Genomic DNA, 26,564 nt, shown 5'->3' with positions numbered 1-26,564 from the left:
TGAGTCCTATTAACTGGACTTCCAGGGAATTCCCATCCCTTGAATTAAAAAAAAAAAAAGTATTTTTTTATAGCAGTTTCAGGTTCTCAGCAAGTGAGGGGGAACATTCCCCCCATCAATACCCCCTCTTCAGTTGCTCAGTTGTGTCCGACTTTTGTGACCCCGTGGACTGCAGCACGCCTGGCTTCCCTATCCATCACCAACTCCTGGAGCTTGTTCAAACTAATGTCCATGGTTGGTGATGCCATCCAACTATCTCATCCTCTGTCATCCCCTTCTCCTTCCGTCAGTCTTTCCCAGCATTAGTGTCTTTTCCAATGAATCAGTTCTTCACATCAGGTGGCCAAAGTACTGGAGCTTCAGCTTCAGCATCAGTCCTTCCAATGAATATTCAGGGTTGATTTCCTTTAGGATGGACTGGTTTGATCTCCTTGCAGTCCAAGGGACTCTAAAGAGTCTTCTCCAACATCACAGTTCAAAAGCATCAGTTCTTCAGTGCTCAGCTTTCTTTATGGTCCAACTCTCACATCCATACGTGACTACTGGAAAAACCGTAGCTTTGGGGGCTAAGATGGACCTTTGTCGGCAAAGTAATGTCTCTGCTTTTTAATAGACTGTCTAGGTTTGTCATAGCTTTTCTAACAAGGAGCAAGCTGTATATAGTCAGCAAAAAAAAACGGGGAGCTGACTGTGGCTCATATCATGAACTCCTTATTGCAAAATTCAATAACCCTGAGGACAGTGCATTTGTTACAAAAGACAAACCTGCACTGACACTTCATCCTAAGCCAGAGCCGGTAGTTCACGTCCGGTGGCTCGGCCTGTGCTCTGGACAGACGTGTGATGACGCGTCCTCGCCGCTGAAGTTTCCAGAGCAGTCTCACTGCCCCAAACCTCCGCCCACGCCTTGGATTTTGAGTCTCAGGGTCTCGGGGGTCCCGCATGGGAACAGTTCCTGGGGCCTGTCTGGGGCGTGGCCGAGGCGGAGCGGCCCGCGGGGCGGGATCTGGGCGTGTCCAGGAGGGCCCTGCTTCCTAAAACCGCGGGGCGCGCGGCCAGGGGGACGCCATGGGGGCGAGGGGCGCGCGAGTGGCCCTGTGCGGTGTTGCGCTGCTCTGCGCGCTGGGCCTGGGCCAGCGACCCCTCAGCGATCTGAGCTGCAGCCCTGGCCAAGTTCTGCATGGGACGGGGACAGACGCACGCTGCTGCCGCTGCGCCCCAGGTAAGGCAGGCGGGAGCCCGTGCGCGGAGGGCGGCAGCGCGGCGAGCCTCCCCGTGCTCAGGGCAAGCTTTCTGGGTCCAAAGCCTTGATCCCAGCGCAACCCGGCGGAGGCAGAAGTGGCTTGGGGATTGGGGATTAGGGGTTGGGGGATGGTGGCCGGGAGGTGGGGCAGGGGGTGTGGGAACCTTCCCCAAGACAGGTCAGGGGTCCCAGTGTAGAGGAGGGCTGTCCCTCTTCCTTCTGAGTGGGTAGTGAGCCCTTGGCCATCACTCAGGCTGTTTGGGGTTGCACCCCTCTTTCTGCCAGCTCCCTGCCTCGGACCTGCATATCTGGGTGGGAGAAAAGTGGAATGGGTCAGTTTGGGGACAAATATCCCCCGGAAAACACCCAGGGTGTCACCCTGCCAGGATCTGGGGGGTGGTAAGGGGCTCTTAGAGTTTAGGTCTCAGTGTCATGGACACTGTAGACAGCAGTCGGGGAGGGATGGGCAAGCTGCCTGGAGGGTCCTGGCAGCTGAGGGCCATGCAGGATGGAGAGGGGGCAGGGAGTAGATCTCCCAGGCGACCCCTTTGTCTGTCGGGATGGCTCCTGGTCACACTGAGTCATGGTTACCCTGGGTGAGAGCAGCTTCAGGGCAATGGGGGATGCAGCCAGGCCAGGTGGGTGAAGGAGCTGGGTGCCCAGGAGGGCGGGGCACAGCTGGACCAAGCCAGGGTCCTGCCTCCCAGACAGTACTCTGCCCAGCTGAGGTAGCCCTTCCCTGCCCCCCATTTCCCTGGGGACTAAGAGGGGGTGCCCCGGGGAGGGGGCTCCCCCCAGCTGCTGAGAGAGCTGTTTGTTCCCTGCCCAGATGAGGGGACCTGTCCTGAGCCGGACTGCCAGTGTATCCAGCCGGAGTTCCACTGTGGAGACCCACAGTGTAAGAGCTGCAAGTACTACTCCTGTCCACCTGGCCAGGGAGTGCAGCCTGAGGGTAAGTGGTTGGTGGGGGTGGCCCGTGCAGGCCAGGGGCGTTGACAGGGCCCAGCCAGAGCTCGTAGCAGCTGGCGTGGAAGAAAGCTTGCAAGTAGGGGTTCGGACACCCTCTGGGCAGATGGGCACCAGTGTGGGGTCCTATGGAACCCTGGCAGGCAGGCAGTTCTCTTGTTCTGGCATCTCAGCCCTTGCTGGAGGCACAGCGCCCACTGTGTGCGTGGTTCTCTTGGCCTAGGTGTCTTTGTCCAGAAATGATGCCCTTAGGGCTGGTTGTGAGGAACAGAGGGGTGTCCAGGACTGTCTGGCCCTTAGGCCCTGGCTCAGACTATGTCCAGGTCTATACCCACCCTGACCTTCCAGGCGGAGCCCAGTCTGGAGTTCAGCCCCTTGTCTGGAAAGAGCCTCTCATCCTCTTAGGGAGCTCTTTACCAGGGGGGGCGGGGCCTGTCTGAGCACGTGGGGGCTGGGCAGTGAGGGCAGCAGGGGGCTGTGTGAGGTTTTGGGGGCAGGGGAGCCTAGGGGTGACTGGGGCACAGCCTTACCCCAATCTCCAGGGCCCTCACCAGCCTCCTGCTCCCCAGCTGCCTGGAGCAAGTGAAGGCCCAGCCTGGCTCTTGCCAGGCTTCAACCCCACCCCCAGCTCCGCTCCATCATTTGCAAGCAGATCCCTCCCCTCCCCCATATCCCTTCAGGGACCCTCCACTCAGCCCTGAGTCACAGCCTGCCCTGGAAAGGGGCACACTGGGGACCTGATTTATCCCAGGCCCACGTCCTGTGGGCACCAGAGGTTCCTGTCAAATGGATAAGGTCAGGGTGGTGGAGTCCTGCTGGGGACCTGGACCCCAGCAGGATCCCACCCCAGCCACCCCTGCAGCCATTGTATGTCTGTCTGTCTCCAGGCAACTTCAAATTCGGCTTTGAGTGTGTTGACTGTGCCGTGGGGACCTTCTCTAGGGGCCATGAGGGCCGCTGCAAACCTTGGGCAGAGTGAGTGCTGGTGGGGCCTTCTGGTGGCGGGGCGGTCCAGGCAGGCTTGAAGGCGGGGCCTCTGCTGTCATTTCTGGTGCAGTGACCCCCAACAGCTCAGAGGACTGCAGCAGTGCGGAGGAGTGCTCGGGTCGCTGAGGGCTGACCGAGGGCTCTGTCCGTGTGTCCCAGCTGCGTCCAGCTTGGGTTTCCCACCCTGTTTCCCGGAAACAAGACGCACAATGCTGTGTGCAGCCTGGGGCTGCCACCCACTGAACCACCCAGCCCAGTGACCATCGTCATCCTCTCTCTGGCTGCCTGCATCCTGGCCCTGACCGTGACCCAGCTAAGCCTGCACATCTGGCAGCTGAGGAGGCAAAGAATGTGGCCCCCAGGTCAGTTGTGCCTTAGGGAGGGGGGGTCCCCTGCCTGCCTGCCTGCTGATTGCAGCCCCTCTGCAGAGACCCAGCTCCTGGAGGCCCCGCCACCCCCACCTGAGGATGCCTGCAGTTGCCAGTTCCCTGAGGAGGAGCGGGGTGAGCGGCTGTCAGAGAACAAGGGCCGCCAGGAGGACCTGTGGGTGTGAAGTGCAAAGGGTCCGTGCCAGGCCCTCCCTGGAGCTGGCCCAGGCTGGCCCTCAGGAGCAAGGGCTCTGGGCCCCACGGTGGGGCCCCAGCTCTGGGCCCGGCCCTGCTCCCCTCAATGGTGGAAGCAGGTGGGGGATGGTGACCGTGACCAGTGCCCTGGATCATGTCGAAGAGGCGGCAGCTGTGGCTGGACCCCGTGGAAGACACAGACGCACAGGGGCTGCCTCCCTCTCTTGCTGTCCCACTGGGGCCGCATCTGTGGGCCCCTGGTTCCCAGGACCGGAGGCTAAGGACCTGGCTACAGGCAGCACTCAATAAACGCTTGTCCAGTGACCTAAGTGGATGTGTGCTGGGGGAGAAGGGACCAGTTCTGGATTCTCCCCCGACCAATGCTCACAGTCCCTTCCTAGCCGAGGTGGGAGTGGGGGTGGGGCTGAAGTGGGACCATTACAGTCCTCAGCACAAGCCCTCAGCTGGGACCACAGGGGAGGCATGTTCTGCTGGACCCCTGCCCTCTGTGCCTCTTGGCTGCCCTGTCCAAACCCATTCTCCGGTGGTTGGCCAGGCAGTTGCTCAGGCAGCCGGGTCCTTGGTGTGTGTCTGGTCTCTGTGCCGTGGGTGCTCCAGACTCTGGTTCTGGGCTGGCTGTATGTCCTGCTGGTCCCTGTGGGGTACCTGCCCTTGGGTCATTGGGCCCCAATCTGGGGCAAGGTAAGTTTCCGCCCACACTTCCTGGTGGATGTGGGCAGCCTCAGAGTAGCCTGGTTCTAGCCCTCTGTCCAAGCCCTCCTGTTGGCCTCCACCACCTCACAGGGCCCTCGCTCCTGGGGCACTGTCCTGGGGTTTTGCCCAATAGAGAAGAGCAGTGTTTTTCAGCCTCTTGACAGCACAACCCCTGGGGAGTCTGATAAGGTCTCCTTGGCACCCAGGGCGTGGCTGGCGGGCCAGTGGAGACAGGTCTTGGCAGCAGCTCTCTCCAGCTGTCAGTACACCTGGCCCCCCTGCTGTCTGTGGCCCCAAGTGTTCTAGCACCATCCCCCTCTCCCCTGCTCACTGTGCCCTCCCCACCCACCTGCATGCTGCCCAGGAGAGCCCCTTGATTCACTGGTCCCCAACCCCACCTAGTTCCAGCGGGGCAGGTGGGCCCAGCTCAGAGCAGGAAGTGGAGGGGAGAGGAGCTCTGCACCCTGCATTCCATCCCTTGTGGGGCACAGCCCGCTTCTGCCTGGAAGGAGGGGCGTGGCCTGCTCGTGACTATTCACACAGGGAGAACAGCCCCCTCAGCCGCTTCTCTCTGCCTGCCCCTCGGGTCCTAGCTCTGGGGGCCCAGGGAGCCAACCAGCTGCCACACCCTTAGGCTCCTCCTCTGCCCCCAAGCCATTTCTCCTGTCCCTCGCCAACCCTCGCCCACCTGCCTCCAGGAGGGCCCTCCTCATCGCCATCACCTGGGTCCCTTGACTGCCCCTCCCCAACCTGTGGGGAAGGGGTCCCCACCCTGGCTCAGCCCCCTGCTGAGGCCAGGAGTCAGGTCCTAGACAGCCTCGCGGGCGGGGAGCGTGTTCCGCTGACTCAGTGCGGAAAGTCCTCGCAGGCGGCTGGTGTGGGAGGAGTGCCCGGAAAGTCAGCCCGTGGGCGGTGGGGTGACGCCAGGTAAGGTGACGTGGAGCAAGCGGGGGATTCCTGCTCCGCAGCGGGCAGGGGACAGGGGGACTTGCCCGGCCCAGCTTTTGGGGGGGTGGGCAGTGAGGACGACTCAGGGACCCCCTGCCACCGGACCGGGCCCTCCCTCCATGCTCCTCTCCTCCCTGCAGAGCACCTCTGCCCCACCAGGCCTGCCCACTACTGGTCACCCCAGCTCCCTCTGCTCACTCCCTGTTCTCCCCACTCCTGGACTCATGTCCCTCCCTGGCAGCCTCCTGGGAGCTGATAGCAAGCTAGACCTGAGCTGAACTGAGGCGCCCCAGCTGAAATCCCACAGAGCAGGAAGGGGCATGGAGGGGCTAGGTTGAGAGGAGGCAGGAGGCTCAGGTGGGTTGTCTAGGGCCGGGTGTGCACGGGCTCCCACCAGTCAGAGCCCAGTCACTTTCTCAAGGGAAGCCTGAGCAAGTCCAAGTTGGGAGGAGGGAGGCCCTGGGTGGGCCTGGGATGCAGAGCTCAGGGCAGTGGGAGGCACAGGAGATTCAAGAGTGCTGATATGTGGGGAATGGAGGGGGCTGGTGTGTTGAGGGGCTCCCACCCTCTCCCGCTCAGCCCAGTGTGCTGGGATGGGCACAGGTATAGGTCATGAAGCCCAAGAATGACCCGAAGATGAGATTCTGCCCAGGCCAGCTCCAGCCCCTTGCTGCTCCCCCGGGGAAATCAACCCCAACCAGAGAGGCTCTCCAGCTGCTTAGCTCCTCCCCCTCCTCCTCCCTGTCAGGCTCCAGGGTGTGTGTTCAGTCTGATAAGGGCCCAGAGGCCATCCTCTGTTCCCAGAAGTGCTTCCGGCCACAGCAGCGTCCCACCCTCGCCTTGCTTGAAAAGGCCCCTGACCCCGGCTTCACTGAGATCTGGACTCAGCCAGTGTGGGACACCCTCCCAAGCGGACAGACACGCCCATAGTGGGCATAGGAAGGGAACTCTTCCTAGACAGCTCCGGATGTCTGCCCTCCCCTGGCCCCAGTCCTCAGGGGGCTGTCCAAAGGCAGGTGGCCCCTGCCTGCCCCCTCACCAATCAGATAGGTCCATGGTGCTAAGTCTGGCCATTCAAGGGCCCTGACCAGGAATCCAGGCCATCATTCCCCCCAGTCCCCACCATGGTTTCAGCACCATGGCCACTTCTCTGCAACTGGGCTGAGCTCTGGCTCTGCAGTGGTTTTCAGGACCCCAAACCCCCACTTCCCAATAAGAAGTGGCCATGCCCTGTGGAGAGGTCTTTCCAGAGACACTGATTTGGGCCATGGCTGTTCTGACCCCTCTATTCGGAGACACGTGGCAGGGAAGAGGGTTTGAGGGGGGCTCCTCTGAGTCCTGTGGGCTCTTTAATGGAAACAGACTCCTGACTGCCAGGGACTGCAGGATCCAGATGGGGGGCAAGCGTGTGGCCATCACCTCTGGGGATGAATGAGCAGCAGGACTACCTCATTTATTGTTACCCAGGTTCTCCGGGTACCAGGGGCCCAAGAGCTGCGGACAGTCCAGGGTTTGGGGTTGCCCAGGGATGTGGGCCCAGTCAGGATGTGCATGTCTCACCCCACCATGGTCCCTGGGGGCCACTGCACCTACTCAGGGCCCAGGGACAATGGAGGCCTCAGACCAGCTTCCCCTCGAGCGTCGGGTCACCTCTGCAGATGCTGCCTTGACTGGCCGGGGATCAGTCTTGCTGGAGGAGAGCTGGAGCATCGAGGGGCAGCACTGTTCTACCATGGGCCAAGTCATGAGCCCCAGGACAGCGTGGGCGAAGGCTCTGTGGGCAGGATGTGAGGAAGGGGCAGGAGAGGCCTGGAGGCTGAGACATGGAGTGTAGAGGCCCCTCAGGGGCGACCAGGGGCTGAGCCTGAGGTGACATGGCTGTGCAGTGACCTTCACCCCAGTAAGGAAAGACTGGTACAGACCCTGAAGACACTGATGTGGGTGCGCTCTGCCCACCCAGGGGGCCACCTCTCCCTGATGGAGACTGGTTTTCACTCTCCCCAGCCTCGGGGTGCAGAGCTGGCCATCAGGCTGCAGAAGTGGCAGTGCTGAGCTTGATGCTTCATGGAGAGCCCACCAGACACACTGGTGGGGGGGGAGGTGCACTCAGGGCTCCTGGATCCTTGTCATATGGTGACAAGTGTGCTTCTGCCCTGGTGACCCTACACTCCTGGCCACAGCAGCAGGACGAGGAGGGAGTGCAGTGTTGGGGATGCGTGGGTGAGCTGTAAGTGACAGGGCAGGTTGGTCCTGGCCTGGGCCCTCACTGGCTCTGTGACCCGGGAGGACTGTCTCTACCTCTCTGAGCCCCAGGTTTCATTTGGCTCTTCTCTCCCTGACTCCCTGACTGACTGCACATCTCCGTGGACTGGCCGGTGGCTCCATGGCCCACGCTGCCCTCTAGCGTGCTCTGGCCCTTGCACCCCTGGGAAAGGAGGGGGAGGGGCAATGGGGGAGGGGAAGACAAGCCCCATTGCCCCTTAGGTCCCACCCGCACTCCAATGCAGATCAGAACAATGGTCCCAGCAGCCCCTTCCACCTGTGGTGGAGCCCACTGGGGTCATGAGTGAGAGTTGGCAGGACAGGAGGAGGGCACGTGACTGATGGGAGAGGTGAGGGTGGGGTATGTGAAAGGCAGCGCAGGAGGAGGGGTGCCAGCTGCAGTGGGCCTAGGGGTGGGTCTGGACTGGGGTCGGTGTGGGATGGTGGGTGTGGAGAGGGGATTATGGCTGGTCCAGGATGCTTGGTGGTAGCGGGTTTCTCCCAGTAGCCTCGGGGTTGGGGCCACAAGGAACATGGGGACATGCTGGCTCCGCACACCCCTCAGGACTCCGTCCTGCATGACCACGCACCCGCTGCCCACAGTCTGGGTCCTTGGGGCCTCGCAATGCTCTCTGCCTGCTGTATAGCTCCCACCGTGGCACCATTGGGGAGCTCAGGGCCCTGGTGCTCTGAAGCCTCAGAAAGGAGCTGAGCCTGGGCAGGGTGGGGCCTGGTGTGAAGAACCGCTCCTGTGGGGATCTGGAGGGGGCTGTGGGGACCCAGACCCTTGCCTGGGAGACACTGGCTGCCTTTCCCAGGGACCGCAGACTAGGCAGCAGGGGTAGGTGACACGTGAGGCTGCAGGGACCCAGGGTCTTGATGGAGGCAGGCTATAGGTGATGCATGGGGGCCCAGAAACTGGAGAGCGTCACCGGATGGAAGCAGCCCATGATGGGCAAAGTCAGGGGTTCGGATTCAGCGGCTCATCCCTCCACCACCATGTTCCCCCAGGAACGGGTCCCAGCAGTGAAGTAGCGGCTCGAAGGGTTCAGGGAGGCTGCCAGCGGGGGTCTTGGGGCCGGGTGTGCGGGGCAGAGGCCGCGCTTGTAACAAAGTAGCTTTTATAGGTCCCTGGGAGAGCGCCGGTAGCCCGCCCGCTAGGAGCCGCGATGGCCCGCGTTCTTGCGCTCCTCTTCTGCCGGCCCCGGGGAAAGCTCGCGTACCTGGTCCGCGTCGCCCACTCGCGGCTGCCCACCGCCCTGGGCCTCGGGGTCTCCACTCAGGGCGCCGTCGGGGGCGGGGACGGGAGGCCGGGGGCGCCGCTGCGCGGAGGAAGGCCGCACTGGCGCGCCGCCGAGGCCCCGGTGTGGCGCGGGCCTGCGCGCGCCCGGCCGGTCGGTGGCGCGGAGCAGAGGTGGCTCGAGGGGCGTGGCGTCGCAGGTGGGCCGAAGTGGGGGCAGCGGCGGGCGGGGGACGTTGCGGGAGCCCCCCAGGCACGGCCACAGGTCCGTCTCCCCGTTATGCAGGAGCACGAAGCGGCGCTGGGACAGCAGCGGTAGCATCTTCTCGCTGCGTAGGCTCTTCTGGAAGGTCTCCAGCGCCAGGTCTGGGGAGGAGTCGGGGGTGAGCTGGACGCGGAGCCGGGAAGGGCGGTGCGGGGGAAGGGGGACCTCCCACCCCGTCTGGAGGTGACAGGGTGGTGAGGGGTGGGATGACACCACACTGGCAGGGAGATGGGGGCATGAGCAGAGGCTGGGGTTGCCACGCAGCCCTCGGGGTGCTGGAGAACTGGGTTTGTGGGCGTCTGAACTTGCAAAGAGCATGTGCAGGCAGAGGGGGACAGTTTGAGGGTCCTGGGGGGTGGCTCACCCAGGGTCTCCATGACCACGCCAGGAATCACTTCTTTCAGGACTTCACAGTTGGTGTGCAGGGCGGGGTTGGAGTTCATTTCCAGCAGCCACACCTGGGCCCAACACTGCTCAGCATCCCGCCCCACCTACCACTTGGCCAGGAGAAGGCTGAGACCCTGGTCCCCATTAAGCCACGTGACCATGAGGTCACTTCTTTTCCATGACCTCACTCCCCCAATTGCCCAAGGTGCTGAGACTCTTGAGGGTCTGAGAGTCTGCCTTAGGAGTCACCCTAGCTGTAGGAGGAGTGAACCATAATTATGGACACATCACCTCCAGGGCTAGGGAGGGTGCCTGACTGCCCACCCCAGGGGCCTGCCTGAGTGGTCAGGTGTGCACAGAAGGCCACTGCCTCCTGCACCTGCCTGCCAGCCCCCCCCTCCCCCCCGTCCCGGAAAGCCTCAGCAGCACCTTGAAATTTTCATCGATCAAGAAGTCACAGCCGATGAGGTCAAAGTAGCCCAGCTTGCATTCCAGCTTGGCTTTGACAGCCAGGAAGCAGTGGGCCATGATCTGCTGCATCCGCTTCTGTAGGTGGGGCGGGGTAGGGGGGATAGGACGTCACCTGTGGGCCTTGATTACACCCTCCAGGCCTGAGCAGCCACTGCCCATCCCTCACCTGTGCTCCCACCATGCCCATACTGTCACATTTTCAGGGTCACAGGCTCACAGCCAGAAACTCCTTCACTCTCATTTTATTCATCTAACAAACGTATGGACCTCCTATTGTGTGACAGGTACTGGTGTGGCAGGAGAGTGGAGAGAGCTTCCGAGGAGTCTCTGCCCTTGAGCAGTTCACTCATAGGAGAGACACAAAAAACTTGATGTGTAAATCATTATGCGCTTTGTATGGTGGACAAAGCCACACATGCTAAACAGGAGAAGCTAAAGCAGGGTGAGAGGTGGGGGGTTCGGGGTGGTGTGGAAAGGGGTATGATCCAGGTGGGCCTCATTGAGAAGAGAGTGAGTAACAGGTGAAGATGAAAGGGGGGAGCTGTGGGATGGGGATGGGACACCTGGCGGGAGCAACAGCTGTAAGTTCGAGCATGCCCAAGGTGTCAGAGGACCAGGGTGATGCTGCTGTGGCTGGAGCAAGCTAGAGAGCAGCAGGATGAGACCAGAGTGGCACCAGTCACTTCTCAGGGCATGGGAAGACCTTGTCTTTCACCCTGAGATCAGAGCTGTGGAGGGTGGTGCACAGGAGGGCGTATCTGACCTGTGCCCTCACAGGGTCCTCTGGCTGCTATGCTGAGAGAGACTGAAGGGGCCTGTTGCAAGGATCTAGGTGAGAAATATGCTGGCTTGTAGAAGCTGAGGTGGTGGGATAGATGCTGGGTCTATATTGGGGTAAAGCCAATGCAACTGATGAAAGGATGTGAGCTGTTAAGAATAAGGGCTGTCCCTAGACGTTTGGTCTGAGACTCTGGGAGGATGGAGCCCTCATCAATCGAGAAGGAGAGTAGGCCCTGGAGGCTGAGACCTCTGTGAGCTTGCAGACGGGGTGCTGATAGGCTTTGGTTCAAGATCAGGGGAGTGGTCAGGGTCCATGTTTAACGTAGAATCTTAAGCATATAGATGGAATTTAAAGTCAGGGGATGTCTGAGAAGGAGAAATGTCATATGATATCCCTTATATAAGCAATGATACAGATGAACTTACAAAACAGAAAGAGACCCACAGACTTAGAGAACAAACTTATGGTTGCTGGTGGAATGGATGGGGGAAGGGATAGTTAGGGAGTTTGGGATGGTCATGTACATTCTGTTATATTTAAAATGGAAAACCAACAAGGACCTATTGTATAGCACAAAGAACTCTGCCCAATATTATGTGGCAGCATGGATGGGAGGTGAGTTTGGGGGAGAATGGATAAATATAGAGATACAGCTGAATTCCTTTGTTATTCACCGGAAACTACCACACCATTGTTTGTTAATTGGCTTTATCCCAATACAAAATAAGAAGTTAAAAAAAAAAAAAGTCAGGTGGTATCTGATAAAGACAAAGCGTAGATAAGAGCAGGTAAAGAGTAGAGCCAGGCTGGACGCTGGGCTCCAGAGAGCCGTGGTGGCAGCCCAGGGACCTGCATGGGGGCTAAGAGGAAGTGAGCAAGGTCCTGGAAGCTGTGGGGAGTGAGGGGCTATGTCTGAAGTTGGCTGACAGGTCAAGGAGAAGAGGACCAGGGCTGACCCCTGAGTTTGACAACATGGAGGTCACTCTGGTGAGCGTTTCAGTGAGACAACAGGGAGAAGCCTTGCTGAGCAGGATCAAGAGAGATGAGAGCATCACAAAATGGGCAGAAGAAGGGGTCCAGAGATAAGCCATTCCATAAAAACAACCAAAATGGGCCAAATTTGTCAAAATTAACCTTCTTAGAATGCTGGAAATTAACCAAAAGCGTTCAGCAACCTGAAGAGTGTTTATTCAAATAGAATCTTGAATCTTGGTAGGAACAGCAAGATTTGTAGTATTTTAACCTGCTCTAGTATTATTCCCTGCATCCCAGCTCAATGCCTTGAAAAAAGCCTACATTCTTGGTACTGGAGATAGCAGGATTAATCTGTTTGGCAGAGAAGTGTAGTCATTTGTTGTGATGTCTGATGTTTCCTAGGAAGACCTCACTTGAACTAAAGGAAAATACAGGAACAATGTCTTACCAAATAGAGAATATCGGTGAAGAGACAAATTATAAATGAGAGCTGAACAGAAATTCTGGAGTTGAAAAGCATAATAATTGAATAAGACATTTGAGTTGTTTAAAGATAGATCAGTTGAGATTATCCAGTCTAAGGAACAGGAAGTCAAAGGAAAGAAGAAAAATGAAGTCACAGAGATCTATGGAAGGAGATCTAGAAAGAGAGTAAAGGAAGAGGCAGGAAGAATATTTAAAGAAATAACGGTAGTAGGACTTCTCAAATTTGATGAAAAAGAATGTACACATTTGAGGCCAATGAGCTCCAGGTAGGATAAGCTCAAAAATCATATTGTAACCAAACTTTTAAAAGACAAAGACAAACAGAGAATGTTGAAATCAGCAAAGAGAAGTGACGTATCATAAGGGCTTCTCAATAAGACCAACAACCAATTTCCCATTAAAAACCATGGAGTCCAGAAGGCAGTGGGTTGACATATTCAAAATACTGAAAGAAAAATTAAACTGTCAACCAAGAATTGTATATACAGCAAAATTATCCTTCAGAAATAAAAAAGAAATTAAGACATTCTCAAATCTAAAGAACAGATTATCAGTAGTAGAACATTTCTACAGTCCTTCAGACTGAAATGAGAGGACACTAGACAATAATTTGAATTCATGTTAAGAAATTAAGAGCATCCATGAAATAATTACATCAGTTCAGTTCAGTTGCTCAGTTGTGTCCCACTCTGCAACTCCATGGACTGCACGCAGCGTGCCAGGCTTCCCTGTCCATCACCAACTACTGGAGCTTGCTCAAACTCATGTCCATCAAGTCAGTGATGCCATCCAACCATCTTATCCTCCGTTGTCCCCTTCTCCTCCTGCCTTCAATCTTTCCCAGCATCAGTGTCTTTTCCGATGAGTCCGTTCTTCGCATCAGGTGGCCAAAGTGTTGGAGGTGCAGCTTCAGCCTCAGTCCTTCCAATGAATATTCAGGACTGATTTCCTTTAGGATTGACTAGTTGGATCTCCTTGCAGTCCAAGGGACTCTGAAGAGTCTTCTCCAACACCACAGTTCAAAAGCATCAATTCTGTGGTGCTCAGCTTTCTTTATGGTCCAACTCTCACATCCATACACTACTGGCAAAACCATAGCTTTGACTAGATGGACCTTTGTCAGCAAAGTAATGTCTCTCCTTTTTAACATACTGTCTAGTTTGGTCATAGCTTTTCTTCCAAGGAGCAAGTGTCTTTTAATTTCATGGCTGCAGTCACCATCTGCAGTGATTTTGGAGCCCAAGAAAATAAAGTCTGTCACTGTTTCCATTGTTTTATAAGTAACTACATAGTTAAATATAAAAGACACTATACATTCATTTTTTGGTAATTGCCTTTTTCCTTCTGTTTTATTTAAAAGACAATTGCATAAAGCAATAACTATGAATCTATGCTGATGGACACACAATTTAAGGAGTTGTAATTTGTGACAGTAACAGCATAAATGAAGAGATAGAGCTATACAGGAAAAATTTTCTTAAAAACCACTATTGAAATTAACTTGGTTTGAATCCAAACTAGATAGTTTTAAATTAAGATGTTAATGGTAATTCCAAGGGCAGCAATAAGAAAATAACTCAAAAATGTATAGTAAAAGAAATACTAGAAATGGTACACTAGAAAATATTTAACACAAAAGTAGGCAATAATGGAGAAACCAACAAAAAGATATAAGATATATAGAAAATAGCAAAAGAGCAGATACAAATCCTAACTTATCAGTAATTAAATTAAATGTAAATGGATTAAGCTCTCCAATAAAAGACAAAGATTGGCAGAATGCATCCCCCCCCACCTCCCATATGCTTTCTATGAGACTCACTTTAGATTCAAAGACAAAGATAGGTTGAAAGTCAAAGAATAAAAAAAGATATATCAGGCAAAAAGTAACCAAAAGAGAGTTGGAACATCTGTACAAATATCAGAGAAAATAGAGTTTAAGATGAAAATTGAAGACATTAAAAAAAAGAGAATATTTTCTAATGATAAATCAAGAATATGTAATAATTATACATGCACCTAACAACAGAGCCTAAAAATAGATGAAGCAAAAACTGTCAGAACTGAAAGAAATAGACAATTCAATAATAATAGTTGGAGACTTCATTATGCCATTTTCAATGATAGAACAGCTATACAGAAGATCAATAAGTAAATACAAGACTTGAGCAACACTATAAATCACCTACCTTGAAGTATATCTATAGAACACTCCACTCAACAGCAGACTACACGTTCTTCTCCAGTGTGCATGCAATATTTTTTAGGATAGACAGTATGTTGAAACATAAAGTAGGGGTTTCACTGGTGGTCCAGTGGTTAAGAATCCATCTGCCAAAGCAGAGGACTTGGATTTGATCTCTGGACCAGGAAGATCCCACATGCCAAGGGGCAACTAAATCTATACACCACAGCTACTGAGTCTGTGCTCTAGAGCCTGTACTCTGCAACAAGAGAAGCCGCCCCAATGAGAAGCTTGTGCATCACAACAAAGAGCAGCCCCCGCTCGCTGCAAGTAGAGAAAGTCCCCACTCAGCAACAAAGACTCAGTGCAGCCAAAACAAAAAACATGAAACAAGTTTCAATACTTTTTAAAGGGTTGAAATCATGCAAAATATGTTTTCTGACCACAATGGAATGAAATTAGAAATCAATAAGAGAAAGAAAATTAGAAAATTCACAAATGTGTGGAAGATAACACTCTTAAGCAACAAATGAAAGCAGAATGCACAAAATCTTTTGGGATGCAATAAAAGCAGTGCTCAGAGGGAAATTTATGACTGTGAATGCCTACATTAAACAGGAAGAAAGATCTCAAATCAAATCAATAACCCAATCTTCAACCCTAAGAAAAAAAAAGAAAACTAAACCCAAGCAAGTAGAAGGAAGAAAATAATAAAAATTAGAGTGGATATAAGTGGAATTACAGAATAGAAAGCAATAGAGAAAATCAATGAAACCAAAAGCTGGCTCTTTGAAAAAATCAACAAAACTGACAAACCCTTAGCTAAACTGACCAAGAAAAAGAGGAAAGAAGACTTAAATTACTAAAATCCAGAAAGAAAGACCTTGGGGCTTTCCTGGTGGTCCAGTGGTTAAGACTCTGTGCTGCCAGTGCAGGGGGCATGGGTTTGATACCTGGCCCTGGTGGCTCAGACAGTAGTCTGCCCACAATGTAGGAGACCCAGGTTTCATCCCTGGCTCGGAAAGATCCCCTGGAGAAAGAAATGGCAACCTACTCCAGTATTCTTGCCTGGAAAATTCCATGGACAGAGGAGCCTGGTGGGCTACAGTCCTTGGGGTTGGGAAGAGCTGGACATGAGTGAGTGACTAACACTTTCACTTTCAATGTCAGGGAACTATGGTACGGTATGCCATGTGGTGTGGCCAAAAGAGTAAAAGAAAAAAAAATTTTTTTAAAGAAAGACTTTACATAAAGATGAAAATGATTATGAAAAGGATTATAATTGTTCATAAAATACCACGAGTGACCTATATTCCAAACAAATTAGGTAACTTAGAAGAAATGGAAAAATTCCTAGAAAGACAAACTGATAAACTTGACCCGAGAAGAAATAGATAATCTTAGTTACCGCTAACAAATAAAGGTTGAGTTAGTAATAATAATAAAAATAATCCTTCCCACAAAAAAGTCCACAATAAGGTGGCCTCACTGGTGAATTCTTCCAAATATTTAAGGGCTCCCTGGTGGCTCAGATGGTAAAGAATCTGCCGGTAAAGCAAGAGACCTGGGTTTGATCCTTGGGTTAGGAATATCTCCTGGAGAAGAGGATGGCTACTAACTCCAGTATTCTTGCCTGGAGAATTCCACGGGCAGAGGATCTTGATGGGCTACAGTCCATGGGATTGCAAAGAGTCAGACACAACTCAGTAACTAACACAGCTGGCTTCATAAACTACAAATATAGAATAGAAGGGAACATGTTCAAAACCAAATCGACAATAATGCTGTGGACCAATATTGCTTATGAGGGTACACACAAATACTAAACGAAGTACTTGGAAACCCAATTCAGGAGCATATGTAAAGCACAGTATGCTATGTCTGAGTGAGATCTATGCCAGAAATGCAAGAATGATTCAGTCAACACATGAGGGACTTCTCTGGAAGTCCAGTGGTTAAGACTCCCAAGTTTCCAATGCTGGGGGCATGGGTTTGATCCTTTGTCGGGGAAGTAGGATTCCCCTGTGCCTCATAGCATAGCACCCCACCCCCCTCAAAAAAAGAGAAAGAGAATGAAGCTACAGCAACTCAAACAGTATGGTGCTGGCTTAAAGACAGACATACACATCAATAAAATAGAATTAAGAGTCTGGAAATAAACACATATATATCTGGTCAATTGATTTTCAAAAATTTGCCAAGAACAGTCTGACAGATGGTCCTGGGACAATGGAGTAGCTACACACAAGAGACTGAAGCTGGACACTTACCTCACACCATACACAATAATTAACTCAGAGTTAAAACATAGGACTTTTAGAAGAAGCCACAGATGTATCTTTACAACTTGGATTTGGCAGTGGATTCTTAAATATGACACCAAAGCATGAATAACCAAAGAAAAATAGATAAATTGCACTTCACAAAAATTTAAAACTTTAGTGCAAAAAAGGACCTTATCAGGAATCCCCTGGTGGTCTGGTGGTTGGGATTCTGTACTTCCGTTGCAGAGGGCATGGGTTCAACCCTTGGTTTGGGAACTAAGATCCTGCAAGTTGTGAAACAAATGAAAAAGGACATTATCAAGAAAGTGAAAAGAGAACTCACAGGAGAAAATATTTTCAAATCACAACCTGATAAGGGTCTAGCAATCAATATATAAAGAGCTCTACAGCCCAACAGGGACTCCCCAGGTGGTGCTAGTGGTAAAGAATCTGCCTGCCAATGCAGAAGATGCAAAAGATATGGGTTTGATCCCTCAGTCAGGAAGATCCCTTGGAGGAGGGCACAGCAACCCACTCCAGTATTCTTGCCTGGAGAATCCCATGGACAGAGGACCCTGGTGGGCTACAGTCCATAGGGTCGCAAAAAGTCAGATACGACTGAAGTGACTAGGCAAGCATGCGTGCACAGCCTAACAAAGAAAGAGTGGACAACAGAGGTAAGAGAAAGTTTTCTAAAGAAGATACAGAAATGGCTAAGTACATGAAAAGATGCTCAATATCATTATCATTAGAAAAATGCAAATCAACCCCTTAATGAGATAATACTCCTTTATACCCACCGGACAACTATTAAAAAAAGATAGTAAGTATGGGCAAGGATACAGAGAAACTGGAACCATCAGACATTGCTAGTGGGGGTGGGAGCAATTGCAGCCACTGTGGAAAATGTTGGCAGTTCCTCAACGACCATGCAATTCCCTTCCTAGACCTGTATCCAAGAGCACTGAAATACCTGTTCATGTATGTGATTATGATTGACAAAAAGTAAAAACAACCCAAATGTCTGTCAACTGATGAACGTTTATCCAAACAAATCATGGTCCATTTACACAATGAAATATTATTCAGTCATAAAAAGGAACGAAATGAATCTTGAAGATGTTATGCTCAGTGAAAGAAGCCAGGAAAACCCACATGTTGCGTGATCCCATTGATGTGACATGTCCAGAACAGGGAGATGCGTGAGGACAGAGAATGGACTAGTGGTTGCCAGGGGCTGGGGAGGGCAGTGGGAGATGACAGTGTTCTGGAACCAGAGGGTGGTGATCATCGTTCAACTCTATGAATCCACTAGAAACCACTGAACTGTGCACTTTCACAGGGTGACCTTTGTTTTGCGTGAATGATCCGTTTGAGAAAGGGAGAGGAGAGGACTCCTAGAGCCAACTGCTGTGGGCACACCCAGAGACAGCCCCGCCCAGGGACCTGCCTGTGGCCCAGCACTCCCCACCCAGTCAGTCCTGACCCGCATCCCCCTCCCGTCGCCGAGTGGGCGGGGCACACACAAACCGTGAAGGTGGTGAAGACCCAGTCTCGGGGGAGGCCCCTGGTCTTGTGGAACTTGTCATTGATGTAACGGTTGAGGTGCTCCATGCTCCACACCGTGTCCTCCTTGAGCAGCACATACAGGGGACTCTTCTTCTGCATAAACTGGGGGGGAAGGGCAGCACCTGGAGGCCTGTCCCCCATGGAGGCCCCGACGGAGAGCATCACCCTGATGCTGCCATACCCCCACAGGGGGCCTGCTTCTCCTAGACTCCCTGGGCTGGCCCTGCCACCTGAGACCCTCCCCCAGCAACTCCTACCCTTGAGAAGCCCCCCCAGATCCCCCTGGGGGGCCGCTGCCCAGACACATCCCATTGATATCCTTCCTAGGAGACTGCTGCCCTTAGCATCTCTGCACTGAGGTCCTCACCAAGACCCCCATCCTCTGCTCCCACCCCTAGGGTGCCTGATCCACACCCAGAGATGCCTGATCCATACCCAGAGGGAGACAAGCTGGGGTGGGGGGTGGTGCACGGCTCTCAGTTATTTCACAGGGTGCCCGCTGTGGCTGAAGGTGAGAGGCATTGCTGACTGCAGGCAGGGCCACCTCCAAGCCTGGGCTGTGTCTACAGCTGGGTTCTTGTCTACATTCTTGAACAGCGATTTTGTCCAAGGCTGCATCTGTGCAGCGCATTTACCTGGTTGGTTAAATGGCCACTGAGGTCACTGGAATGGGGATCATAAAGGCCGAGGGTGAGGCGAGCATAGCCGTGGCCGAAGAAGACCATGTAGGGCATGGCGCAGGCGATGAGCAGGTAGGAGCGCACATCAAACTTCTTCCCGTCCAGCAGCAGCGGGTTCTTGATGTATCTGGGGAGGTGTGGTCAGCCTGGCCCAGGCCCCCACCTGGACCTCTTAGTTCCCCAGCACCCCTGCCACCTGCCTCAGCTGTGAGCTCTGGGTCCCCTATTCCAGTTGAGTGTAATGTCCCCTCGTCAGGGAACATTTCTGAGCCTGAACAGGTCAGGGAACTGGGGAGGAGGGCCTGGCTCCTAGAGCTCAGTCTGCCGGTGTATGACTGGGGTACCTCAGGGCACAGCTCTTGTTAGGAGTTGGGGAGACAGAAGCTTGTTGGCCCCCATGGTCAGGGAAGACTGTCTGGAGGAGGAGGCAGCGATGACCTTGGGCCTTAAAGGGCAGGTGCTTTTGGAGCGACAAGGAGGGATATCCCAGTGGAGCGCACTGAGGTCTGGAGACCCAGAGGCTGGAAGCGCTGCTTATGGTGACTGACAGCAGTTGTGGCAGAAATGAGGTCCCGCTGGTGGAGAGGGAAGTCCAAAGGGAATTTTCTGAGGCTGGACTGTGCCCCTGGTGTGAGGCTGAGGGTCTGGACCTCACCCAGAGGCAGAGGGAGCCCGGGAGGGGGGTCAGCTCTGCCCGAGGGCCTGAAGGCTGCAGCTGGCTGAGGGGAAATGGGGGAGAGGCTGGGGGAGAGGCTGGGCTTACTGCAGGTCAGTGTGCAGGACCCAGGTCAGGGCACAGCTGACCGAGCGCCCCCTGTTCCTCACTGAACAGGAGCCTGTGGTGTGTGTTGTGGGGGGTGGTGTGTGCAGGACATTTCCTTCCAGCCCTGACAGCAGGAGAAACCCCACCGTTCCTAGCTACACAGAGGCCCAGCGTGGGGCACTGAACCTTCCACTTCGAAGAACTCCTCTGTGGGCCCCGCGACCCCCACGGACCCTCACAGGCACCAGCGGGTCAGCCCGGGTCAGCCCCACCCGGGGTCAGCTCCACCCAATCAACGCCCCTCGTGGGGCCCATGAGCAAAACCTCTGCACGACCCGTGCCTGGGGCGCCCGGAATGGCATCTTGCGGTAGATGGGGTCATCCTCGATGCTCTGGGTCTTGGCCTGGAGGGTGGTGACTTCCTCCTGGTTCCGGAGCAGAAAGATGCCTTTGCCCTGGTTGGAGGCTGTGGGCTTGCAGATCCACATTTGGGTTTCTGCAGAGAGAGCCATCTGAGCCTGCGGGCCAGATCCTGCCCTGCCCCACCCCTCCCAGCCCTGACTGCTCTCCCAGTCACAGCCCTGCCTACACTCCTTCTAGCCATGGCCTGGAGCCTGCCAAGCCTTAACCTCCACTAAGGTCCACCATGACACCTCCCTGGCATCACCTTAGTACTAGCCCTGTCCTCACCCAGGTTGGCTCCACCCTTCCCCTTCCTGACCATGCCCCCACCTCAATCTCGCCAGGACCTTGGCCCTGCCCTAATCACACTGCCGCCTTGGTCTAGCCCTGCACCGGTCTCCCCAGAGTGGGCCTGGCGTCCAGTGACTTCTCACCATCAAAGAGGGTGAAGAAAGCCTCTCTCTCGTCCCTGATGTCCAGACGGTAGGTCTCTGGGAAAAAGTCTTCCATTTTCAGGACTCTGGGGAAGCAGGGGGTGGGGAAGTCACTGGGAGGGTTGTCCCCTCCCCCGAGCTTGGCTGACCATTCCAGGGGCCTGATCTGGGGGTGGGGGGGTGGTTGGAGGGAGAGTTTCCAGTGGGGCTGGGCTCCAGGGACCCCTGCAGCCTCTGGCGTCGTCTAACACATATCTGCCACCCCAGCTCTCCCCTCTGCAGAATCTTTTCACCTTCTGTTCCCTAGCCAACTCGGGCACACCTGGCTTCTCTGCAGTCTGCCTCACCTGCCTCCGACCCTTCCCACCTCCCAGCTCTTAGGCCTTCGGGAGTGGTCAGTTCAGAGCTGGGTCTCCAGGCCAGGACAGTGACCAGCTTGCAGTGAGTGGTCGGCACAGATCCCCGGCCTGGGATACCCTTCAGCCCTTACATGGACCTCCAGGCCGACCTTCAGTTTAGGGCAGAGTGGCTGAGTGCGTCTACCTCTATGGCCCCAGATGTCCTGAGCTGGTCCACAGGAGCTGTTCCAGGGCGGGTATCATGTCCTTTCCAGATCTGCACCCCAGGGGGACACAGGACCTGGCCTGAGTGGCTTCTCCGTGTGTGGAGAATGGGTGGGGATGTCGTGGGGGTAGCCTGGTGGTGTGTGGTGTGGTGGACAGACAGATGCCTACAGGGCGATGGTCCAGGGCTGCTGACAGAAATGGTGGAGGCGGACAGCTGGACATGGGGATGTGAAGATGGCCTTGGCAACCAGATGGTGGCTGGTTGTTTGGATGAGTGGGCAGACTTGTTAGTGGCTGGGCAGTGAGTGGGTGTGGAGTGGACAGATGAGTGACGATGTGGGCACATGGCGTGGGTAGGCCAAGGGGCAGGAATGGCTGTGGGGTGGACAGCCAGGGTGTGGCGGGCAGTGGAGACAGTACAGGATGCCAGCGGGCGGCTCTGTGGCGGGCATGTGAGGACCGCTGAGGCCATGGGGTGGGTGGGTGGGATGCTGGCAGGTGTTGGGGGGAGACAGATTAGCTGGGTCAGTGGGAAAGCAGGTGGGTGGACAGACTAAGTGGAGGGTGGTCAGGACCAGCGACTGACCCATCGGGTGGGGGTGTGCAGCTGGGTGAGTGGGTGCCAGGGGTGGGGGGCAAGGTGGCTCACTTGGTCAGTGCGCAGGGGGCTGGCTTGCTGGTCTTGCTCAGGACTCTCGAGTGCTCCCTCAGGGCGCTGAGCAGCCCAATCTTGGTGGTGAGGAGCTTGTTGTTGGGGAGCTGGTACAGCAGCTGCTTGCCTGGCAGAACAGAGCCCGGGCAGCACACGGTGGCACCCCGTGTTTGAGGGCTGCCCGCTGAGCCCAGCCCCACCCCTACCTTCCCGGAAGTTGCAGTAGGTGTCTCTGCACTTGACCTCACACCACTTGAGCTTGTAGTCTTCCCGCCGGCTATCTTGGATACGCCGCCAGCCCTTGCTCTTGCAGTAGGAGCTGATTCTGTAGGGGAGGGGCAGTGCTTACCTGGGGGCCGCGGAGCTGGGGAGCACGGCTGGGTAGGGCCTGGGGGCAGTGGGGCAGGGCCTGGATTGAGGGCCCACTCACATGGAGGCCCCGTTGGTCCCTCCGATGTAGAAGAAGGGGCCCTGCCCGGTACTGGGTGGCTGCTTCTCCCTCTCCAGAAAGTGCTTCTCCAGGAGGGCGGCCTGGGGCCTGATGGCTTCAGAGTCGTCCAGCTCTGTGGGCAGGTGGGAAGTCAGAGCCTCTGGCCCACCCGGAAGCTTTCCTGCCCCCTGATGGGCCTTGCCCAAGCCCACCTGCATCTTGGTCCAGCTGGCTTAGCTGATGCAGGAGCCCCTCCTCTCCGTGGCTCCCCATGGGTCTCTCATGGGCCCAGCCTGTGAACAAGGTAGGTTCAAATGGAGGGGAGGGCATTCACTCAGAATCTGGCCGGAGCCCCTAGGCAGTCCCCCAGCCATCTCGGCCCATCTCTGCCCATCTCAGGCCCAGAGGGCCTCCCAGGAAAGGGGGAGAGTCACCATCATCAAGGGCCAGCTCTGGTGTGGGCAGTGTCCCTCCTTACCAACAGGGCAGGGGGCAGAGGCTGAGGTTGAGGCTGGAGCTGGGGGCACACGTGACGCAGGGACATGCCCAGGAGGGTGGGGGTCACAATGTCCATCATGATGTCATGGGTGACCCATGTCAGTCAGGGTAGACCCCTCTTTATGCCTGTTCAGACCCTGACTCTGCTGGCCTCTGCCCTACTTGGCCAGCCTGGATCGCATACCCCACACTTGACTTCCTCCCAGCCCCTTGACTTCCTCCCAGCCCCTCTCCCAGGACAGAGCTGTGTTGTCCCCTGTGAGAAGGCCTTTTTGGGGATGGGGTGCCTGTCCCCAGGAAGGTCCTGGCTGCATTCACCTGGTGCCCGGGCACGGCCCCGCCGGATCCCTGCCATCCTTGACCGCTTGCCTCTCTTTGTGCTGACTTGGGTCCGAGGGGGTGGTCCTCGGTGGTGGAGAAAGTGGGTGCTGCTGCGGGCCACAGATGCTGGGGTTCCTGGGCAGGGGTACCTCTGGGAAGAGATGGCCCCCACCCCTCTGCGGGCCCTGCGGGCAACCTGTTGTCCTAGCCTTGGAACTGGGCACCTGGTCGGGCCCACCCTGTGTGGGGAGGGGTGCTGCCTGGAGTGCTGGACTCCGGTCTGGTTCCGGTCTCTGTGGTGACTGTGGGGTCGGGTGCCCCTTGGGGGCAGGGCCATCTCTGCATCCTGTCTGTCCGGGGCGAGTCCTTCCCTGCAGGGATGGTTTGTCCGTGGTTGACGTCTCTGTACTCGGCCACGGGGCCGGCTGTAAGGAGGGCTGCTGTCAGGCCTGTGGGGCTTGGGGGGAACAGCCTTCAGCAGGCCCCTCCCAGGGTCAGTGGGGCTGTGGGCCCTGCCCCTAGAACGATGCCTCCCTGGGGCACCTTTCTTGACTGGCTGAGTTGGGAACATTTTAGGGAATTTTAGCTATTCCTTGACACGTCCTTCCCAGTTTGGGGGCGGCTCGGGAGGCTAGGGTTTGCTGAAACTGAAGAGCCACAAGCAGTGGAAAGGCCAGCAGCCTGGAGCGTAGGCAGGCACACAGAGGCTCCTCCAAAGAGGACAGTCGCTTTGCAAACAAACCAACTGGTCACCCTAGAGATGCTGACCAAGACCTTTGTCCCCATTTAGGACAGAAGAGGGTAAACTGGGAATAGCTGTCAACCCAGTGACGGGGGCTGGGCGGTGGCTGGGTGCAGGGAGGGTCTCAGCCTTCTGCCAAGAGTGGGGCAAGCTGTGTGGACGACCTTGAGCCCCCTTCCCAGCCCTGCCCCACCCTCCTTAGTGGGGCTGACCCCGCCCAGCATGACGGGTGGGGAGTGGTGCCTGCTGAGAACAGGGAGGGTGCGTGTGGTGTGTACGTGTCTCCACGTTGCCTGAGACCCAAACCTTCTGGGGATGGAGGCCCCCGAGAGGATGACGGGTAATACTACCCCCCAGCACTCCCACCTGAACAGCTACTGGGTCAACGGACACCTTGCAGAGGCCCCCCAGGTGTCACACATAGACACATAGAGACAGCAGCTGCACAGTCAGGCTCAGAGGAGAGGAGAGGGTGGCTGGGTGGCGAGGGCGGGCAGAAGGCACAGGGACGTGGCCCTAGAGACATGCCAGGGTAGGACTGCCATCCTCACCCGAGAAGAGGGCTGGGCGGTTAGCACAAGGGGACAGACAAGGTGGACCAGCTTGAAGGAATTAAAAACGCGGTACAACCTTGTGGGAAGTTCAAGGCAGGGGCGTGGGTTGGAAAGAAGAATACAAGGAAAGAGCCTTGAAAAGTCTCAAATCAGGAGGTAAGGCTCTGCAGCCAGCCCAGTGTGGCAGGAGGTCTGGGGACAGGATGCTGGGACTCTCTGGGCTGTTGCTCTGTACCTTGGTTTCCCCACCTGAGAGAGAGTTGAGGGGGTTGCTGTGAAGACAGTTCCTACAAGTGACACGTGCAGATACCTGCCTCGTCACACGTGTTCCAGGAGGGCCTGCCTGACGACAGTGAGGACGGCAACGCCAGGCTGCTGCCAGCAGTGGCCACCCTCAGGGAGCATTGCTGGGGGTTATCGTGTGAGCATGGGGGTGTGGAGGGAGCCCCCAGCCCCACAGCCCCACAGCCCAGCACCGGCTAACTTCTGGGTGTCATCTGGACGCAGCAGTGGGCGCTGCCAGAAACAGGAGCCCGGAATTGGGCGTGAGGGCGTGGGTTTCAGAACAAGCCTTGTAAGCCTGGGCCTCTGGCCTGTCTTCACTCTATATTTTATTACTTCCGCAAAGAATTAAACAGGCCGTGAATTACAGTTTCTTGTCATTCAAATGAACAAAGATTAAGAAGAACTCCTCCCCTGGACATACACACTTGTGGTGACTGTGGTGTCCCTGGGCTGCAGGACATGGCTGGTGGGGTTGTGGGCGGGGTCAGGGGGGTCACAGCTACAGCTCCCAGAGCCTTTGTTGAGCAGTTGATCTTTTTTTGTTGTTTTTTTTTGTTTTGGCCTTATTGCACAGCATGTGAGATCTTAGTTCCCGGACCAGGGATCAAACCCACAACTCTTGCATTGGTAGGTGAAACCATAACCACTGGACCACTGGGGGATGTCCCCACAATCACCTTTCTCAGAGTCTCTCTGACAGACTCATTCTAAATAGAAAGCTTTTGCTGGAAGATGTTCAGGGAATGTTATCACTGGCAGTGCAGCTTGGGCAGCCACGGTCCCACAGGCAGGATGGCACCAGGGCTCCCAAGAGGGCTGCAGCAGAGCAGGGACCGTCAGTGAAAACCCAACTTTATAATGAACTTTTAAAGAAGCCGTTTACCTGGTCAGGTAAAAAGACTGGCAGGTAACGGCGCCCTGGTGTGACCAGTGGAAGACCTTGGTGAAGCTGAAGGAAACGTCCAAGAAACGAGAGGCCACCATGTCCTACTGGGCCCATCCCCAGATATACGCTTGGCCACGCGGGCACTTGGGAGTGCTGACTTTGCTCATCCAGCTGGCGCTTTCTGGCCAGGACTAAGCTGTTTGGGGGGATGTGGGTCCCTGTGGATTTTAGGAGGCCATCCTTTTGGAGTTTGGTCCAGGGAGACAGATCTGGTCTTGACCAAAGCAGCTGGTCCTAAGGGGCTGCCACCCCTGGGAGGCCTGCCCTGCTCAGCCCAGCCTGGGCATCTCTGCTCCTCACCCTATGGCCCTGGGTGCTTGGGCCCTCTTCATAGGGGGCTCTGCCCAGCTCTCCCCTCCTCCCCTATTCTCTCTCCCCTCCATTATACTCTTGGACAGAGTCTTAGAGGACCCACAGGGCACTTGTGGGCTGCAGGGCCAGGTAGGGGCCACAGCACAGCTGGCTCCAGCCTTCATGCCCAGCCAGGACCCCGCTGTGGCCTGCCTGTCCCTCTTACCTGCCCCATAAGGTGGTGTGAGCCCTCTGCCCGGGAAACAACAGTGGTGACCAGGCAACTGTCTCCCAGCAACCACAACCCAGTGGCCCAGAGGTGAGCAGGTGGATGGGGAGGGGCTGGAGGCCAGCCCGTGGGCGGGGCAGGGAATGACTGAGGTTGGAAGAGGGGCATTACATGCACAGCCCCAATCCGGGTCCTCCATCCTCCAGGGTCATTCCTGAGCCTTCTCAAGACCCCCAGGTCCATGCCCAGACCACAAGCCTGACCCACTGTGCTTCAGCTGCTACCCTTCACTTCCCCTCACCACAGCCTCAGCATGTGGAGCCCTCACTTAACAAAATGGAAAGTGGGGCTCTGCAGACCCATGCCTCCCCAGTGGTAGATGGGGCTGACAGCCAGGTCTGGGAGTCCAGGGGCAGTGGGAGGGCCTCTGGCTGCCCTGCACGGCCCCTTCCTCCACCCTGCAGA

The 26,564-nt window shown here is 55.5% G+C and overlaps 2 protein-coding genes across 15 annotated transcripts in view; one reads left to right on the top strand and one right to left on the bottom strand.

Annotated features, from left to right (window-relative positions):
• The first annotated feature begins 1,068 nt into the window (after nt 1-1,068).
• TNFRSF18 (TNF receptor superfamily member 18) lies at nt 1,069-4,083 on the top strand. Of its 2 annotated transcripts, XM_086343957.1 has the most exons (5): nt 1,069-1,222; nt 2,073-2,195; nt 3,097-3,184; nt 3,356-3,558; nt 3,625-4,083. In XM_086343957.1, the coding sequence occupies exons 1-5, from the start codon at nt 1,069-1,071 to the stop codon at nt 3,747-3,749; spliced, it is 693 nt and encodes a 230-aa protein (XP_086200083.1). In that variant the 3' UTR covers nt 3,750-4,083. The 2 variants fall into 2 exon arrangements, with proteins under 2 accessions (XP_086200083.1, XP_086200082.1); XM_086343956.1 differs by having other exon boundaries at nt 3,356-4,083.
• Nucleotides 4,084-6,849: 2,766 nt separating this feature from the next.
• Nucleotides 6,850-26,564, bottom strand: part of TTLL10 (tubulin tyrosine ligase like 10) — a 53,997-nt gene continuing 34,282 nt past the window's right edge. For 2 of the 13 annotated variants that reach the window (XM_086343945.1, XM_086343944.1), the window contains exons 2-12: nt 22,446-22,526; nt 22,234-22,366; nt 22,010-22,128; nt 21,801-21,930; nt 20,586-20,671; nt 20,074-20,245; nt 18,942-19,113; nt 18,268-18,408; nt 10,005-10,121; nt 9,553-9,646; nt 6,850-9,289 (exon numbers count right to left, since the gene is read on the bottom strand). In XM_086343945.1, the coding sequence (XP_086200071.1) occupies nt 8,841-9,289; nt 9,553-9,646; nt 10,005-10,121; nt 18,268-18,408; nt 18,942-19,113; nt 20,074-20,245; nt 20,586-20,671; nt 21,801-21,930; nt 22,010-22,128; nt 22,234-22,366; nt 22,446-22,506 (1,674 nt within the window). In that variant the 5' untranslated portion in view covers nt 22,507-22,526 and the 3' untranslated portion in view covers nt 6,850-8,840. Of the gene's footprint in view, nt 9,290-9,552; nt 9,647-10,004; nt 10,122-11,997; nt 13,510-16,928; nt 17,022-17,892; nt 18,086-18,267; nt 18,437-18,941; nt 19,114-20,073; nt 20,246-20,585; nt 20,672-21,128; nt 21,201-21,800; nt 21,931-22,009; nt 22,129-22,233; nt 22,367-22,445; nt 22,527-23,049; nt 23,768-26,564 lie in introns of those variants that run through there. The other 11 variants (XR_015143292.1, XR_015143294.1, XM_086343943.1 and 8 more) reach the window with 11 other exon arrangements.

This window comes from Bos grunniens, chromosome 16 (assembly GCF_055505025.1).
Source record: "Bos grunniens cultivar Pamir isolate PY7600 chromosome 16, Bosgru_T2T1.0, whole genome shotgun sequence".
NCBI classification, from domain to species: Eukaryota; Metazoa; Chordata; class Mammalia; order Artiodactyla; family Bovidae; genus Bos; species Bos grunniens.
This window is presented reverse-complemented; position numbering and strand designations above follow the sequence as displayed.